General features: G+C 37.3%; 1 protein-coding gene across 12 annotated transcripts in view; it reads left to right on the forward strand.

Annotated features, from left to right (window-relative positions):
* Positions 1–19,688, forward strand: part of LOC126914578 (serine/threonine-protein phosphatase 2B catalytic subunit 2-like) — a 237,144-nt gene extending 217,456 nt beyond the window's left edge. For 7 of the 12 annotated variants that reach the window (XM_050718695.1, XM_050718696.1, XM_050718698.1 and 4 more), the window contains 4 exons: positions 2,121–2,205; positions 3,227–3,324; positions 3,925–4,140; positions 8,727–19,688. In XM_050718695.1, coding sequence (XP_050574652.1) covers positions 2,121–2,205; positions 3,227–3,324; positions 3,925–4,118 — 377 coding nt within the window. In that variant the 3' untranslated portion in view covers positions 4,119–4,140; positions 8,727–19,688. Of the gene's footprint in view, positions 1–2,119; positions 2,206–3,226; positions 3,325–3,924; positions 4,141–4,398; positions 7,149–8,664 lie in introns of those variants that run through there. The other 5 variants (XM_050718697.1, XM_050718694.1, XM_050718688.1 and 2 more) reach the window with 4 other exon arrangements.
* Positions 19,689–20,155: the final 467 nt, after the last annotated feature.

Genomic DNA, 20,155 nt, shown 5'->3' on the forward strand with positions numbered 1-20,155 from the left:
ATACGTACTCTGCTTCTTAACCCGTAACTGTGCGCCTAGAATTTTACGAGCGATTTCACGCCGAAACCTCTTCGCAACTGGCTTAATTTAATGGTCACTCCTCAATAACTAACCAGTGGTTCTCAGTCGAAAAACTTTCAGTCTTCAAGCCAAACTTTCAACATCCAAAAACCAAACCACGTAATCGATTAGCAAGATATTCGATTAAAACAAATTTAATAATTCCAAACCATTCAGTTCTCTAACCGTCGCATTTCCTTTACAAATTTGAAACACTCAAAGCTTAGAATCAAATGAAATTTCGTTGCTTTCAAATTCTAACATTTGAATACAACGACTAAAGTTCTATCACACGGATACGGGTTAAAGACTAGAAAAACATCGAGCATAAAGATGTGTCCGAACACGCATATACACAACTACGCTCTAAATAACACAAAACGAAAGAAAAAAAAAAAAGAAAGAAAGAAAGAGAAAATGCGAACGAGCAAGTAGGCAAGTAGCGACGAACATACGAAACGGCGACTGGTAAAAGCACCCGTAGTTGACCGATGGTGCGTACGTTTACCCGCGCTCAAAGCCTGCATGTGCATGTGTTGATCTCTTTCTCTTGCATTGGCCGTGTCTTTTTTTCGCGTAACTGAGGAAAACCTATGGTTTATGTAATCATTGGCCTGCATGTTAGTAGTCGCTGTTTATTGCGATGTACATACGCACGTATTTCGCACACCGGCTTCCGTTTTGTAACACGTGCACGCGCGCGCGCCCATACGTAGCTGCGTGCATTTATTATATGCAATGAGCTTGTGCTATTATCCTCGTGCACTCTCTCTCTATTTTTACGCATATAATATATATGTATGTGTATATATACATATATATATTATATTTCGATATACGATTACGATTCGAAGGATTTCTTTATATTTTTTCTCTTCTTTGTCACCAATCTGTTAATTCCGGTATAAAAACTGGAATAAAATGGACAGAACTTCGATAGACTCGTGTGAACTTTGAACGAGAACGTACACGAACAAACGACTCGCTCGGAAAGCGAGAGAATCACGAAGAATCGCTTCTGCGCACGCGTCAGAACGATTGGCCGCGAGACGCGCGAAATTCGAAACGGTGAAACAATTCTGTTGATTAATATATTGTTTTTCTTTTTCTTTCTTCGCGTATCGTTCTACTTTTTTTTCTCTTGTCGCTTTTCGTTTGCATAGAGTTCGATAAGTATCTACGTTGAGTATTTCTGTTCGTTTATCGTTCAGTTCGCTGGTCAGAGACGAATAGGAGATCTCGATAATCCGTGAAGGAAAGATAATTGTGACGATTCAATATACATCGATTATTTCCGGTATACGCGAGTGAGTTCGGAATAAAGAAATTTTCCAATGAATCTGTCGGATGAAAAAAAGTTAATACGTGTAGTTTTATGCAAATAATAAATTCTTATCTAGACCCAAAAAGACAGATGAGCAAAATGAAAGAGCAAGATATGGTACACCGAGACTAATACGCACTCGCTCGTCGCGTGCACCGAGTTCCTTTGGCTGTAGTTTGCCGTTGTTGTTTGCCGTGAGACCCAAAAATAACGAGTGACATTTTTTCCATTTTTTTTCCTTTAATTTTTTTCAATAACATAATCATCGGATAAGCTGTTGTATGAATAATGTAGTGAAAAGCCAAATTTCGAATTACTTCGCGACGAGAGTTGCGGGGCGAATTCGTGATCGAGATCTCGCGAAGGCAAATCAAAATCCACGATCGTTCATCTATATTTTTAGCTTCACGTAAAATCGCTAATGTCCATTTCTTTCACTATTTTTTTTTTCTTTCTTTTTACTCTTTTTTTTCTTTTTTCTTTACGCAGCTACTCATAGGTAATACATAGGTATCGTCATGTTTATTAATTCGAAAATAACTGCTGTTTGCGAGTATGTAATTACGCAAGTTGATCGCTAGTGAAATTATGTTAGAAGCTCACTAGACCCTAGTAACTTTAGCGCCAGATTCTATTCGTTAGCATCGTGCCTTCGCGACTTCGTGGATCACTGAGAATGAATCAGCTAAATTATCGAGAGACGGATCGTCCTAACTGAATCTTGTCGCTTTTCTAGGTGCAGCAGCCAATCTACGCAAGGAGGTTATCAGAAACAAGATCAGAGCCATTGGCAAGATGGCGCGTGTCTTCTCCGTCCTCAGGTCAGCAAACAAATTGAATTATTAACAGTTAAACTTGACTATTCAAACAGCTCCGATTAGAGATCTATCGATAAAAATGTATCTTATAAATGCAACGAGAAAATATCATCTTTAACCGATGATATATTAGAGTTACAGCAGAAACAGGTAGTGTTTAAAATTAAAAATCGAAGATACATCGTGCGTTGCGTTGTTATTTTAATAGTTGCAGCCGAATCTTTGCAACTGATCAAATGTTTTTCAAAGTGAATTAAGAAGAAAAAACAATAACGAGGAATTTTATGCTTCAAATTTACATGCATGCATCAACTAAAAAAAAAAAAAACAATGAAAAAACACAAAATCCTCTGAATTCGCAAAGTCGTACACTGCACACGACTGGCAGAGACCAAGCGCAGTTGATAGAAGCCGAAATACAGGGACTCGGAGCAGAATTTTCCTACAAAAACACTAGCGTAACGGAGAGAATCGTTAAAACTTTGCAGATCGCAACTGTAGCTCAACGCAACAGCCATAAAAATTGCACACAACCGAAAGTTTCGTTGAAAAACGAAGATGATGTTGCACCGGCGCAAACCATATTCTGGTAGCAACTTACTCGGTTGATGGAACGAGTATGCCTCGACTGAGCCGATAGAATTGCTTAACGTTGCGAAAAGTCGATCGAAGTTTCACGGTCGATCGATGATCGCGCGTGAAATGCCTATATTTCACGAGAACAATCCTGTGTTCGTATCGCTGCGGGATCGTCGTTAATCGGCTTTGGCTCGAAGACTCCGAGGAAATCAAAAATGAAAGATAACTCGACGTGAAAATTCTGCTATATCGTTCTGCTCGAACTCAACTTTCGCTCGCAAATTTTAATGCTTCTAGTTAAATGATCAACGCGAATTCGTACGCGTTTATTAGGAGCAGTTAATCAGGAGAGAAATTGATTACCATTACTTTCACATCTTTTGTCTCCTTTTTCCTTTTTTATTTTCATGCGTTGCTAATTGTTGTCAATTGGTTCGTCTTTCAGAGAGGAGAGCGAGAGTGTGTTGCAGCTGAAGGGTTTAACGCCGACTGGCGCTTTACCTCTTGGTGCGTTATCAGGTGGAAAGACGTCCCTAAAGAACGGTGAGTTTCGTTTCTGATCAACTACATGTAAATAAAGTAATCTTTTGCAGCAACTGATTTAATGGTAAACGATGTTTTTCTAATAGATCCAGGAGGAATAAATTAATTCCTACTTTATTGTAATGTATTATCTACGACGTTGTTGTCATCTTGTAGTACATAGTACATAACCGTGCAATTAGTACGGATAGTCAAGGGTGCTTGATACATTTAGTGGACATAGTCAAAGTACACAGTCTCGTAATACATAGTCACATTTATGGTACGGCTCATGGGCCGAACAGTGAACTACTAATTCTGAAATGTTGAACCGGTAGCAAAGCTTGATAATGCATAGCTCGATACCAGTTACTATTAACGACTAAGAATCGTTAATCAACGATCATAATTAACGATCGAAAGAAACGATCATCCAGTAAATTAGAATTTCTCTGACAAAGGAATTTCGCTCCATTTTCCCCTCCTCGAAATTTTAACAAACACCACCGCGATCTTCCCTTCACTGAACTTTCCCTCCTTTCTTGCGTTATTCGTACTCCACCCTTGAAACGTTCCGCTCGAACAGCGGCTGATGACGACTCGTGAAATTATTGTTGACAGCTCTGCAAGGTTTCTCGCCGAACCACAAAATCACCTCGTTCGCCGAGGCGAAAGGTTTGGATGCCATAAACGAAAGGATGCCGCCAAGAAAGGACGCCCCGCCCACGCCGGTAAACGAGGAGAAGCCCGTGATAAAGCCACCGGCTCCTGCGGCGGACAAGCGAGACCACAACACACCGCAACCGCAATCGTGAGCCTCACACTCGTCCAATCAAGGTACACATCACACCCACGTGGATGATCCTGACAGGGAGAACGTTTTTGTTCTCTCTCGTTTGATTTCTATCTTTGCTCTTTTTAAATTTGGATTCTCGATCCTTTGGTCCTGTTGATATATATATATATATATATCATATATATATGTTGATATATATATCATATATATATATATATAAGTACGAATCACGATATAGCAAGGTTGTAAAGGCTTCACAGCTAGTTAAGAATTAAATACGTACTATTGGATATTCACAGGTCCGGGTCTATCGAAGTTCGTTGAAGAAAGCTGTGTGCCATAAGAATGATAATATAGAGAAAGTTATTAACGCGTGTAAACTTAATATATTGTAAAGAGAATAAAGGAAATGTTGAGGAATCGTTTCTTAGTTGTAGGTATACACAGAAAACAGCAAATCTAGCATAATCGATGAACACTGTAGTCAATGTTGGGATATATATATCTAGAGAAAATGGAAAAAGCTAAGTATGTTTTGGATGCGAATCTATAATTATATAAAGGATTGGCAAAATTTCTTTATAAAATTAAAAGTCCATTGTCTATTTGTACTGAATTATAAGAAAGTAGAATGACTGTCTCATTCGCAGCTAATATTGTCGATAATATTCAGATTATTAATCCCCAATTCCGATTCTCCTATCACATATGCTATCTTTTCATTCTACGCATATTTCACCATAATGTTACATTATAAGATTTGATAGAATCTATGTTTAAATACACTGAGATTTTGTAAAATTTGTAGAATTTATCAGATTTATAAAATTTACTAACGCGGTTATATTTATAGTTATTATATACAGGGTGCGGCCGAATAACATGTAAAAGTGTGCAGGACGTGATTCCTTGTAGAAGAATAAGAAAAGAATATACAATAGAACTTTTTCGTTCTCGGCTTGGTTTACGAGAAAATCGAATTTGAAAATTTATTAAATATATGTTGAACATGGCTAATCCTTCACTGGATATGACTAATCGACAGGAGGTCGTTCTACGTGTAAAAATAAGCGGAAAATGCAGAATAAAATTTATTCTCAAGATACTTTGTTTCTGAAGAAATAAATATGAAAATTTACCATACACGCGTAAATACCAGATCGATTCTTAATCAAACATGTTCGAACTCTATTTTCCTGAAAATTAAGCCTTACAGAGAAATATATTATTTTATACTTTTTACTTACTTTCGCTTTTACGACGACCCTCTATTGATTGTGTACTCATTGCTTACTCGGTCGGTAATTAACTATGTTCAAACGTATTTGGTAAATTTTCATATTCAATTTTCTCGAAAACTAAGCCGAAAATGAGAAAGTTCTATTCTATATTATTTTCTTATTTTTCCATAAGGAATCGCGTCGTGCCCGCTTTCACGTATTATTCGGTCGGATTCTGTATAACAGCTTTATAATATACACGCAATTTACGACTTCTCTGTAACTATCTTGAATCGTACTGTAGCAAAATTCACAGGATCAGGCAAGCGATTGTCGTTGGATGTGTCGAAAACGATAACTCGTTCGCCGGTCGATCGGATCGAGCATTCGAAGGATATAAAGGAACGAAAGGAGCAACTAAAAATGTATATTACGATCATTATTATGATCAATAAAAGAACTTTAGTAGTATCTTGCTCAGGCGTCTGAAAGTTTGTTTTGTTGGAAAGAGTTGATGATATCGAAGAATGAACGTAAGAAGTTCCACGAGTGAATGTGTATCGAAAACTGTAACGAAAACAGCTCGATAATTGTACACCGATTAACTCATCACGCACGATACGCACCTTCAGACATATGTAACATATATATATATATATATATATATATATATATATATCTGACTTGTCTGTTCTCACCCTTTGTCGCGTGTTTGATTAACTTTGACACGTGGGTCACGGGGTCACAACTAACCTGGAAAAGGTACCATTGGCGACACGTGGATTCACAGCTTCCTGTTGCGTGTTGCACGAATATCGACCCGTGGAGAACACTTTGTTGGCCGAATCGTTCTTCCTGATGAACATCGTCCCTCGTTGACACGCTGTTGATGTTTCGATATTCATCCCTCGACGATATTTTTTTAATTCTTTCGATGCCACGAGAATAGAATTTTTAGTATTGTAGAAAAATTTTTGAAAAATTTTTGAATTAACGACTTTAAATTTGTCAATAAATATCATAAGAAACGAAAATTCATAATTTTGATCAATTTGCCAAAAGATTCGGAATTTAGCGTTTCTATAAATTTCGTATGAAATTCAAGTTTAACATTTTTATTGCAAATATCTGGAAGACTCGATATTCAGAATTTTTATAAATACTCTCTTGATATAATTATTATTTGCTCTTATATTGTAGAATAAATAGTTGCGATTTACCGTAACATTCCTTTAGCAGCGAACGGAATAATATCTCAAATTTTTTCGTACGTTTATACTGATTTAATAATGTTTAATTAGTTGAGCTTCAAGAATTAAATTACAATTGGTAATAAAAATACCGTTGACGTTGTAATTAATGGGAACCGTGTAGGAGCGGGTTGTTCCTCGTTAGAAATACAAATTAGTATATCAGGAGCAGACGAGGCTGCAGCTCTCACTCCTCGAATTACAAACTCCGCCAAACTTGCTAACATTTATCAAAGTTTGAGCGATATTGTCTTCACGGTAACTGTCCGCTGCTAAACGAAATTAGAGACAAGTAGTTGCTGCCGTTTATTGTCCGCCCTTTGAACCACTGAAAACAATCAGCAGCATTTGACGGCCATTAACAACCACAGAGCTGCTAATAAGATTATCGTCGCAACGAAAGGATTAAGAATGACGAGCCCCTTGAAAAAAGACACGATACTAATCAAATATATTTTTCACTAATAAAAACGAAACATTGCATAACTTATTCATTGATTTCCCTTTGTCAATCTTTTGGCGATTAAAAATTTGAAAAGAGTATAAAAGGAAGAAATAAAAGAATATTTAAAGAGGAAATATGCTGTTTTATTATTTTTCTTTTTTAGCCATAATGGTTCAAAATTATAAAAATTATAATACAGGAATACGAAAAAAGAAAAAGGTAAAATTTACGAACGCAACCTAAATTTTGATTACTTTTCTTTTTCTACATACGATAGCTTAGGTAAAATTGAAATAGAAAAATTATTAAAAAAATATAAAAAATATACGCAAGATAGAAACTTTCATTTTTGATCATGTTTTTTTATCATTTTTAATTAACTTACTGTCCAAGTGTTAACAGCAGTAAATCGAAGGATTTGTCTGAAATAAGTGGTTCCCTTAAGCGAAATTCACCGCATGCTAAACGTCAAGGCTGCAGAGTCGTAGAAGGGAGATCGATAGACTCGCACAAATTACGCGCACGTTTATTTCTCCGTGTTCCCCAAAGTCGATCTTAAACATCAGCGATGCTTCTCCATCGGATGAACGTTGATCCTTGCAGCAACCACTTGGAAACGCTAGTTTCCAGAAATTTGGATCCTTTGGGGAAACCGGGCATCAGACGAACCCTTTGCAATTCTCACGATTCCATAAACTTTGCTTGAAATTAATTCACGGATTCGTACCTTATTTGAAAGTCGAAGATTCTGGTCATTAAAAAATATACATTCTTCTTTCAAATATACAATAAAATTCTATCGATTAATATTAATTTTGTCTTTTTTTACTATCGTACTTGTTCCATCTGATTTCTTATTCTGTACTTGTTGGTCACGTACTTTCGTATCATCTCATGTACTTATCCTCTTTTATGATTCGTCCTAAAGATATTCATATTATAAAAAGAAATGGGAATAGCGTTCACATTCCTCTGCTAGAGAAGATATCTATTATCATTCAACGTTTGTTTCATCTTAATCTCTATACTAAAAATATCATCGCTTATGATGACATATACATTAGATACGTAAACTTGTCACTCATACACGTCAAACATACTTAAAATTTAAATTTAAATTTACCCCATTCTTATTCGCTCAAAAAATATTATTTCACGAAACGTAGAAACAACAATCCAGCAAATTTACGATCTTCTTCCCAATCGCAAAGAAATTCAATATCAAGTTAAACAAAAGAAAAGTCAGATAGAAAAAAAAGACAGCAGGTTGAAAGCAGCCAAAATTTTTTAATTTCACAAATCTTCGACTTCTATCCCCATCCTTCGCTCTGAGGCCGGGTGCAGACGAGAGACTTTTTGGCGCTGCGTCATACGTTTTTCATTATTTTCCCGGTTGAAAACAACGTATATCGTACGATACAACCGCGGTGCCGTTGGAGGAGCAGAGAAACAAAGTTCTTCTGTCTGACAAAAGAAACATACGCGTACATGTGTTTCCTCGTTCTTCCAACCCGCTGCCGCTACGACGATTTAACGCTTACCGCTCGTCTGCATCGGGTCTTACGTCTACGATACGTGAACGATAAACGCCAAACGCAAACTCAAATCTAACATGCAAAATATTCACCAATATGCGTAAACGATGTTCAGGAAGAACACGGCCGGCAAAGCATGATGGAACGAAGACGAGGCCAGCGTTGCACGTTTTTCAGGTGGCAAGGATGGGTGTTAAGGTCCCAGTGCTGTCGTCGCCACCGTCGAAAAATCCAAACCATCGCTCGTCTCTCACCCCCGGTTGTTATCGCCAGCGTGCCGTTCGTCGAGTCAAGAAGATGTCATCGCAACGAGGAACGAGAGTCGCACCACGGCCAATCACAAGATGCGAGTGTCAGAGATGGAGTTCGAGAAGAGGAAGCAACCCATCAGGGAAACAACGAGCGTCGTCGTCGTCGTCGCGTATGTTGCTCGCGCCTTGGCAGCCGTTGTTGCGACAGATGTTCCGCACGACGTTTGAGATACTCGACGACGAGTCGTTTAGCTCCGTTCTGTTGTTCGCGGCCGAAACGTGCCGGAATATTCGCCTTGCGAGAGGAATTGCGCGCCCGCCGTGCACTCGTCTCTTTTGTCCTCTTCCTCCCTGAGGACGACGACTCGTACGACCTCCTTCTGCCGCTCTACGAGCCGTGGTCGCGTTGGATCACCACTTAAAAGTCGTCTTGTAGCGTCAGAGCGAGCAGGACGCGTACGAAGGTTCGTTCTCAGGAAGGCAGAAGTCGCGAATGGATCTCCGTGTGTACGCGCGTGCTGGACCGCGAGGAACAGACGTTGAACGAGATTAGGAACGAGATTGGATGACCGTACGAAGTACCGAGTTATATATAGAGTACCGATGATTGTAAGATAAATGACGCAAGGGTAGGATAACGAAGGGTAGCGAGAATCGTATGCGTTCGTTTGGAAGTCGGGGAGAGAAGGGACGCGCGTAGACACGGAGCAGGGGCAAAGTAGAAAGAGCATCGCGCTGTAGGTTGGCCGATCTTTTTTTATCGGAGGCGCTGGATAGAAGGCGTACGGAGAAGTTAGCGTGGTAGTTGGTTGGAAAGTTGATCTTCTCAGAATCGAACGTGATAAAGGAAGATTGTCGTTCGACTTCCTGTATGCGAGGCGAGTAATGATCGAGGCAAGAGACGAAGGATGGAAACCATGCTCGTGTACGGTCTCCGCCAAAGAGAACGGAGATCAAAGCGAAGAAACGGAAGTAATTTATACATGCCGATGAAAATGATTTAAAAGGAACGAGAATAAAAAGAAGGGAGAGGGTAATAAGGGAAGAATATAAGAAAAAATTATTTTCTCTTTTAAATCATTTTCATCGCGTATATATGTTGCTTTCGTTTCTTCTCTTTGCTTTCTGTTCTCTCTGGCGGAGACCGCTAGATCGTGGTGTTTCGCTCCTCCGGCAAAGAAGCAAAAGGGGGAAAGTAAAATAAAAGAAGAAAAATTTTAAGGCAGCTGGCCTGTCGGTACGGCGGAGCTTCCGGTTTTAGGATTCATTAGATTCTTAAGAAGTTCGCCCTGGTGGATGCACGGGCATCCCTCCGCGCGCGTAAAAAAAATGGGGGCGGGGATACTTAAATCGTAAGTCGAGCTAAGCTTTAGGATTAAGGCGTAAGTTATATCGGAGAATTTATTTAATATACGCATATATATTATATATATATTATTAATTAATTAATTAAAATTATGATTATTACTATGAATTATTATTATGAATTATTATTACTATCGTTATTATTACTAATTATTACGATGATCATCGATACTATCGAATACGATACACGATGTTAATGATGATCATAATAATAGTTCTCGCGACACCTATGGAAGGGAACATCGCACGTCGAGCGAATCGTTTTCCGCCCACCTGCAAGCGAAACTGTTTCCTCTGCGGTAGCACACGTTGCATTCGAACGAATTTAACCGGTTTATCGAACATCGACTAAGTCCGTACGTTTTTTTAGAACACGTTTAGCTTCATCCTGTATTCCAGCAAAACTGGCGACAGCTTCTGATCCTCGACCAGCTAATTCCGATTAATCAAATATTTCCAACGTAATATTCTTTCTAGGATTCGAATCGATTGTAGTTAGAAACGATATAATTAAACTTAAATAATCCATTTGAAGTAATGAGAAGTAAGGAATGAAAAATAATTGAAAGATAGGAAAAGCAAGATAAAGCGAAATGATTGAATTCAATTCAAGAATTAGCTGGTATCGATCATGGACCAAGGTTTTCAAGGAATACGACCTAGAAATCCTTCCTCTAATCACACAAATTCGCAGAAACCATTCACCGTTTCCCAGAGAATCGCCATCAATGTTCTAAACATCGAGGATTCTCTTTAAACTAGAACGTGTGTTTCTCGTTGCCACCAAAAAGAAAAAAGAGAAGGTGACACGCACACTCAAACCAAGTGAATTTTAATCTCTGGTCACTTGTGAGAACATCTTCCAAGTGTTTTAACTTTGTTCCCCTGACCAATCTACCCGGATGGGTATTTTAAATTCTCGTTCGACGAGAGCTCGATTCGCCGATTTCCACGCGACCGTGCTAACCGCGGACAGCGATTTCGCTTGAACGAGACGGATCCGTGCGTCCTATTTGTTCTTCGAGGATGATGACCTAGAACAGAGAGAAAGAAAAGAATGGGTAAAATGGCACGCTCGACGAGGCAGAGGAATCTCTCGAGGCTTCGTGAGCCTCGACCGCGCATGAGGGATCTAATAGCACATATTATACAATTATATCGATAAACCATGACATGTGTGCTCGTTTTGGACGTGCAATGCGTACACCCCAACCAGTTTCCGAAGAGGCATTTTAACGGGAAAGGAAATTGCGGGGAACGTTCTCGAAAAGTGATGAAACAGGCGGAAATGGGGGAGAATGCATGATCGATCGGTGCGTAGGTATTTACATTGTTTACGAGTTATCGTGGTCAAGAGGAACGGGATGAGGGATGATAAAGCGAGAGAAAACGGGAATGCAATAACGGACAGAATGTTCGAAGTCCTCTGAGTCGCGTGAGAATGGTTGGAGGGAAAGCAAAGGAAAAGGCCAAGCGAACAGACAAACGCATGACACGTCTAACAACGTTGATCCTCTATGATTTTAATGTGTGTTCTTGCTACTATCCGACGTAAGTCTGGGCCACAGCCACACGCTGTTCGAAACTGGTGCCGGAAGTAGAGCCTTTAATATCTTTGGCAGGATGTATCACGAAGGGGATCGTAGGGTGGACAGAATGGTGGGCGAATATCAGCGAATTGTCTCGTAGTTACGTTGTAGTTTTTATTTTTCTTTCTCTATTTCTTTTTCTTAAGGGTTTGTTGGACGCGAGAGACGTTTGAGAAATGGTGGAATCAAAGCGTTCCAAGGTGGATACTCGCGTGCCACAAAGTTCACCCACGAAGAGATCGAACCTCGATATACGTGACTTCCCAGTGGTTAGCTCTTCCTAGCTAAACGCGAGCGTGTTGAGTTCAAGCTGACGGGTATCAGTGCCAAACTATAATTCCTTTACGATTCTTGCGGTCTCTTCGTTCGAAGATCACCTGATCCCACTGTACGTAACTATAGTTCGTGAGACAAAACGTAGATACGTAGCTAATTTTAATTGATCGATCGTTTTATGATTTGACTTTCGTTTTACAATTGTACATTGCGCGTATCGATCTTTCGCTTTAAGGTCGACTGTTTTTAAGAATCTCAATCGCGATGGCGCCATCTGTGTCGGTGGAAAAACGACAGTTTCACGATGTTTCTTTTATTCCCTCCTTTTCTTTTTTCTAAGTTAATTGCTTCTCCTTCCTGTGCTAGTTGTATACTGAGTTCTCCACGTTTTCCCGTTATTTGTGACTCCCGAGTGCATGGCTGGCTGGCTCCTCCTTCATTCGTTAAAGCGTTCCCGCGCTTATCGTCGCGTCCCCGCGACGTCATCTCCCCCGGCCGTGGCCAGCTTCGTAAACAATTGCAGCCACGGGGCTGCGCCACGCTCCTCGTCGTGTAATATTTCTAGTAATAAAGCGGTTTCGCGATCGAGTCGCGGGCCTTTCTCGTCGTTTTCGCTGTTTTTTCTACCTCCTCTCTTTAGAGATCGATGAAAAGCGGAAGAGAAGACGAGCGGGTATCGCGACGAAAAGCATGCCACTGTGAAGGGAGAGTTAATGGAAAGTCACGTTAGGTGTGCAAGGGCTCGTAGCGAAATATTTAGGTGGAAGAAAAATTGGGGAAAAGACGTGGTAGGAAAGAAGGTCACTTCCGACAGCCAAATGATGACAGCGTGCAAGAATTACGGTCTGAAACATAATAAAGATAATGAAAGAATATTATTATAATGAAAATGAATTAAATAAAATATATGTGTGTATGTATATATATATACAAAAAAATATATTGTGTATGTATATATAAACGCATGTACGTATAAATATATATATATCTCTTCTCACTATGGATAAAGATATACAGTGAATAATATAATTCTATCTCTCTTTGCTACCAAGTTGTACTTATTCTTAATTGATTTACTTGTACAAAAGAAATGTGTTAAATAATAATGAAATACAATTATATATATATAATATACAGCTATATAAATAATACATATACATAAATATAAATATATATATATATAAATATTATACATATGATATAGCGTTAATTAACTATTATTATGATTATTATTACGATCATTGTGAGATACGGTTATTCTTACTTATTTGATTATTGTCATTATATGATTATTCTTATTATTATTATCATGGCTATTATATTGTATATCATTATTCCTATTAATTATTACCGTTATATCGTTAACGACGTTATCGATGCTATATTTAATATTCTCACATCGTCTCACTATCGAAACGCAAAAGAATAAAAAAAATATATATATATATTACAAAGTACATAAGAAGTGTGAGTGAGTGTTATACGGAGTGAAGAAAACGAAATAAAAAAAAAAATCAGAGCCGTTGGTAAAGTTAATATACAACAAAACGTGTATATTATCTGTTACTGCTGTTCGATATTGTGATGGTCGTTACAGCTGCGTTACGACGAGGGTGACACGATAATGGTGATTCAGGACCATGTAATCGAGAATCCACTTGTCCTCTGCTATACTAAAAGCTCGACTTTATCCGTCGCTTTCTGCTCGCACGATAATCGCGTTTCCCTGTTGTTTATCCTTTTCTTTTCCATTCTGTCTTTTTCCATTATACGAACAAACAGAATTCTTATATTCGTGTATAATAATAAAAAAAAAAAATATATAAATTTGTTCAGTGTGTGTTTTACCGTATCGCAAGTTTTGATTGTTCGTCTCTTCGCGCTAGATCCGCCATTTTTCGTCACGTGACGAGTCTACATTGTTTCGCGCGATGTTCCTCAGCTTCCGATGTACGGTTCTTTCAAATGTAATCTAGTAATCTACTCACGACGTCGAATATTTCGTCAAATTTTCTATTCCCGTTGATAAACTCAATCTCTATCGATTTTTCATTTTCATCATTGGGAAATATCATACTGAAAATTCGCGAAACGATGGTTATACAAGAAAAAGGAAGGGAGGAAAAAAAGGGATACGGATGATGATCCTTTTGGACATGTGTAAAATCAGAGGATAAAGAAGAACGCGTACAATTAAATAAGACACCTATGGCAATACCCTGTAATTAAGACGTGTACAGCGTCGAGCACAATTGCTAATCGAGTTTTATCATTAATTACCGTCGTTCCGCATACGTACAGTGTAGTACTTAATCGTTAGCGTTACCTAATTGCGCTCAAACAAAGGAAAATGGTAAAAGAGAAAAGAATGAAAATTGAAGAAAGGAAAAATATGCTAGAACGATGAATTTATTATCGGGACCCTTGTTTAACGAAGCGTTTTTTTTTTTTTTTCTTATATCGAGTGATAATAAAGCGGTAATCAAAAACAAACAATACGAAACGATGAGAGAAAAGAAGAGATGGACAGAATTGATAATGATTCCTGAACGCGAACCGTGTCCCAACGTACGTTTTTATGCAGTCGCCTCTTTAAAACAAACATATTGTACATATTTGTGCGGGCGTTTTGATCCTAACATGTATCGTGTCGTAGAAATCTTTTTAGATAGGTTAATGAAAAAAAAATCCATAAAGGAATGAAGAAAGAAAGAAATCAATAATCGATCGTCGATAAATCGTTGAAAACCTTATCGACTCGGCTCGGATCACCGTGGATCGGTAACGATATTCCATAAGCGCGTGGATCGTTACCAATCCGGACGAGAGATCGATCTTGTCACGATATAATCAGATTTAGTCGTTTGTTTCGATCTTATTGAACGGGTGTGTCAAAGTGCAATTTGTAACTGTGTCTACGATAGCAGGGCAAACGCAATTATAATTGCAATTATAATTGTACGATTTGTCGAACGAACGCGTACAATGCCGGTCATTTTTGCGTTATATGCCGAAGAATGAAACGTCTCGGTAAAAATACAGGATCGTCCTTTTTGACGATCGTATCCTCCGATCAAATGGAAGATATCCGAATATTAATCGGATGCTTCGAGAAAGGATACGATCATCGTTTGTTACACCCGAACCGTCCTCGTTTTCGTAATCACAGATCTACGTCGCTCTTTGCTTACGCGATTGATGCATTTTATCGATAAAGTAAATAACAACGTTATTCAACGAACTTATCGACTCGAACTTGGTTACGTGTTTTTCTAAGCAGTTTAAGAAAAAGATGAAAAAGAGATGTTAAACGACATCTAGGAGAAAATAACAGAGGAAATGCATACGTTGGCGTGGCAAAGATCGCTAGAGAATGACAGATGAAAAACGAGAACTGTATTATAATGTAGAAGCGTGTATATCGTTAAGCTTACGATTGGGGTTTTCCCAAAGCCTTTCTCTTAGACTTACAATGTGCGCATCCACTGAAACATCCTCTCGACTCCCGGATCGATTCTCCCTTTTATTTTTCTCTCTCACATTCTAAGTCTCATCGTTGTACGAAAGAGTACGGGTATAATAACGTAACGTGCATTAAATATGTAACTTTACGCGATGCGACATCCACGACTATATCACATGCTGGATCGTGTGCGCCACGTTCAGGAGAATCCGAAAAAGACCGTTGACGATAGACGGTATACCTTCTGTTGTACCATTCATTCAGAAAATATCTACATCTTCCTAGAATGTAGAACAAAAGATAGACGAAAGAAACGTATGAAACATAGACACGTTACATATTTTGTAATGGTTAAGCGATAAAGAAAAAAACACACAAAGAAAAATCGCAAACGTATGCACTAGTAAAGCTAACGTGTAATATAATCGTGTATGTTTTTTAGTGACATATGTAACTTTACGAATCGAACTTGATCGAATGGGAAATCGAGCAGCGAGGGTGGATCAGCGTTCTCTTAGATTGTTACGAACTCGTTCGAGATACTTTTTGCCCCTCCGTGATACGAACAAGGAGAACAGCTAAAACGAGTATTTTACCATTTTATCTACATTTTTCAAAGACACGCACTCTTTTTCTCTATCTCTCTTTATATCTCTTTCTATTTCTGTCTAATGTTATTCCGCGATTTGTAGCGCCACCCGAAGTCATATGCGTCGATGTTTAGTATCTAGATTTTTCGATAAGAAAGGAAGTCGAAGGAAGGGCAGAACGAAGAAGGGGGAAAACATAAGAAATATCGAAAGAAATATCTGCGATTGCATTATTGATTATCAAGGAACCACATGTAAACGCTTTAATGAAAAATACACCTGAATTTTTAAGAATATTAAAAAGAAAAAGAAGAAAGATACCAAATACAATCTGCACCGGAAATTTTGCAGAGTTCCTTTTTTTCTTTAACGAATCTTCGAACAAATTAGATACCTTCGAAATGATGATGATAATAATAATAATAATAATAATAATAATAATAATAATAATAATAATAATAATGACGAAACTTGTCTTTCCAACACCTTGTTTCTCAAAGGACGCGACAAAGAAAACTTTTTTAACCATCTTCGTTAATTCTTCGAATTCTATCTGCCAAGGGAGGAAACCACGCAAGTAAAGAAAGAGCAACCGTTGTTTAGATACTCATCGAACCTCTTTCGATAATCGACAAGCAATACAATAACCTCATTGGCGCGTACAACTCGATAAGATGGCGCACGTTCGGGGAACAGAATTTTTGCGATGACTTATAGACGGTTATATACATGTATATACGCATATAATATGTATACATACTGAGTTAAGTTACATGCATTCTCATCTCTTTTATATACATATATAGACACACACACGCACGCGCGCGCGCACACATACACACACACACACGTAATAGAGAAGAAAAAAGAGCGGAGGTAACGATATACACGATGAGACAGAACACAAGACCACAAACTAAATACTAAATATACATATAATATACGATATAATATATATAACCAGATGTTCAACCAAGGGGAACTTTTCCCGTACGAAGTGGATCCGACAAATTTTGAAAGTATCTTGTCTCAAGAGGGAAAGGTTTCCCCATCGTTGAACGAATCCGATCGATTTAATATAATTTTGCTAAAAGGAAAAAGGAAGAAAAAGAAGAAGAGGACGAACCAAGAAAATTGAGAATCTAGCTACGTTCTTCGTGGTATTTGGCACGATGCCTGAATGTTTTATGAAAAACAGATTTTTGCTACGAAGCACCGGATACCGTTCGGTTGCTTCACCGCGGCGTTCGTTGCGGCTCAATGACGAATTTGGTCGATCGCGAGTCAAATCGGTTTTTCCCCCACATCCAGTGATTAGAAGTTCTCGACGATACCGAACAACGATTCTCTATCACAGAAATCTACGACGAGTTTGCGTGGTAAATTTTACGCGAAACAACCGCGTTTTCTCATTTTTCAAATTGCTTTCATGTAAGACAGATTCATGTACATACTTATGATAAGTTAGATCGAGGAAAAGCTTCCATGTTTCAAACAAAACGTCGTACAATGGTGCGAAATTTGTTTAATGTAAACACAATCGGTCGAATTCACCGACAAACCACTTTTATGTACCTGTTACGACTGATTATTGCGTATTATTGCCGCGACAGTAAATATATACATATACATATATAGAATTTTGTGTGTGCGCGTGTGTGTATATATCTATATACCATAACGGTTCACCGTTATTTTGTAATTATCGTTAAATGTCATTGGCTGCTTGCTAACCGCCGATTTGTGATCCATCATTAATCTTATATCGGTAATCGTATGTACATATCGAGTTAACAAGGAAAACAAAAAAATATAAAAAATATAAAAAATATAAAAAAATATAGACGAAATATTTTAAATCGTTATATTGGAATCAGTTATATAGATCAAGGAATATAAGACTGGAACATAAAATTATAGACGAAGAGGATAGAGAACTTCAGATTGTATTTAAATTTGATTGATTACATTTCCACGCATCCTCTGCACTGCTAATTATGAAGATTATTGATCAGTTTAATCAACATGTCCAATTTCTTATTAAAAAGATGATTATGAATGAATTCGTTAAAATTTATACAATTAATTAAAATGAAAATATTTTAATACGAAATACACTGCAATATTTTTTATTTTTACTATTTGTTATCGAAATAATGTTTAACTAAATATTTGGCATATATTAACTGTCGTACTTCAAATAGTATTTCAATAAAAATTAGGCATAATTTACCTCAACACTTATTCCACAATATTAGTGACGGTATGTTACGTCTCTATATTCCTAGATTCATAAAAATGATGGTCAAGCGGCAGAGAGAAAACAGGCATTACGAATCATCATTGGATGTATTGTGAACTCTTTCGTTTCTTCCGTATGCGAATAAAACTGCCTTTCCGATAATGGGAAACAGTTAACTGAATAGATATACTGAAAGAGTAAAAAGTTCTAATGAAACAAGGGTAAAATCGATCGAATCAGACGGTAAGAATCGTGAGTAAAGTATCGCGATGAAAGAGAGAGGTTGGTTGGGGTAAAAAAACGCGCTTCGTCGCGATTTGAATTAATTTTTCCAGGGAAATCGTAGCCTTAGTCTTCGTTTCTCTCGTCAGTTTTATGCAATGATTACGGCGGATACACTTGTATATATCTACAATGCTCGGAAACGAAGAAAAGAGAACGCAATGGACGTAATGATAGGTCAAACGACAAAGTAACGAAACATGATGTCATTTGAAGTATGTTACGTATGGTCTCCGTGGTTATAACGGATGTTTACTACGAAAATCAACGAAATCATCGTATTCACACTGATCGCTCGATCGTTGTTAAGTACATTGTTGAATCGATTAGATAAGATATTACGAAATATGATAGGTTTGTTAAAGGTGTATCCGCCTAGTTTGCACAAAACACTGCATGAATCATAATCGAACTTATATTCGCGGCATTCAAAGAATGGCATTCAACGATAAAACTGTACATACGCACGTTTACTATTGTCTATTTACTATTACGAGAAATCTTATTCCTAAGACCTTCGACTTACATATGTGATTTTATCGAAATGAGAATAATTCTGGTAATGGGGACGATGACAGTAACAACAACAACAAGAAAAATGCAACAAAAAAGCAAACTGCATTGCATACATTGTTTAGCGCCATTGTGAACTTCTATCCCTTCTTACGAAATAAGCATAACTATATTTGTTTATATATACATATACACGACAAACATACGTATAGAAAACATTACGACTATTATTATTATTACTATTATTCTTATTATTACCATTACGATGATTATCATTATTATTAAATATGGCCACTATGTCTATTATTATGATTATTATCAGTAAACGAAAAATGAAAACGATGAAGGTACGATGGATAATTGCTAAAAATTAAATGAAAGATCTTACTTATACATAATTATAAATACGTCATGATGACATATTCATAACAATTAATTATTATGATAAAGTAATAACATTATTATTATTACTATTATAAATAATACCCTATTCCCATTTGTTGTGAATGTTTACGTTGTTTTATGATATTCAGAATATTCTAAAAATAAAGTCTATAATTTCCACGAATACATTAGCGTTTCTTTCCTCCATCTTATCTCCCAGGAATTTTATATTAAATTCCAGATTATGGCAATCAAAATTGTGTTACAATACTAACGCGTTTTTTCAGTACAATCATATCAATACGTTTTATGTAACCTTAACTATGCTTTAACTATCTTATTTATCTCACATACGGGCATAACCATAGATTTTACAGATTAAATAGAAAATAACATTCGTATTAACTTAACTGTGCACAGGTATTGTCACTTCTAAAAATATTGCATTGTTTTATGTTATTTCCAATAATTACAATAGTTGCAATACTATAATTATCTTAAAAGATAAAAAATCATGTAGTAATTCTTCTTCGATATTTATATCATTCGAGATTATTAGATTGCAAATTTATATTTTTTAAAATATAATTAAAATGGTACAATATGGTAAAATATCCTTGATAAAATGATTATGCGTAAATTGAATCGTGA

This window comes from Bombus affinis, chromosome 3 (assembly GCF_024516045.1).
Source record: "Bombus affinis isolate iyBomAffi1 chromosome 3, iyBomAffi1.2, whole genome shotgun sequence".
NCBI lineage: Eukaryota > Metazoa > Arthropoda > Insecta > Hymenoptera > Apidae > Bombus > Bombus affinis.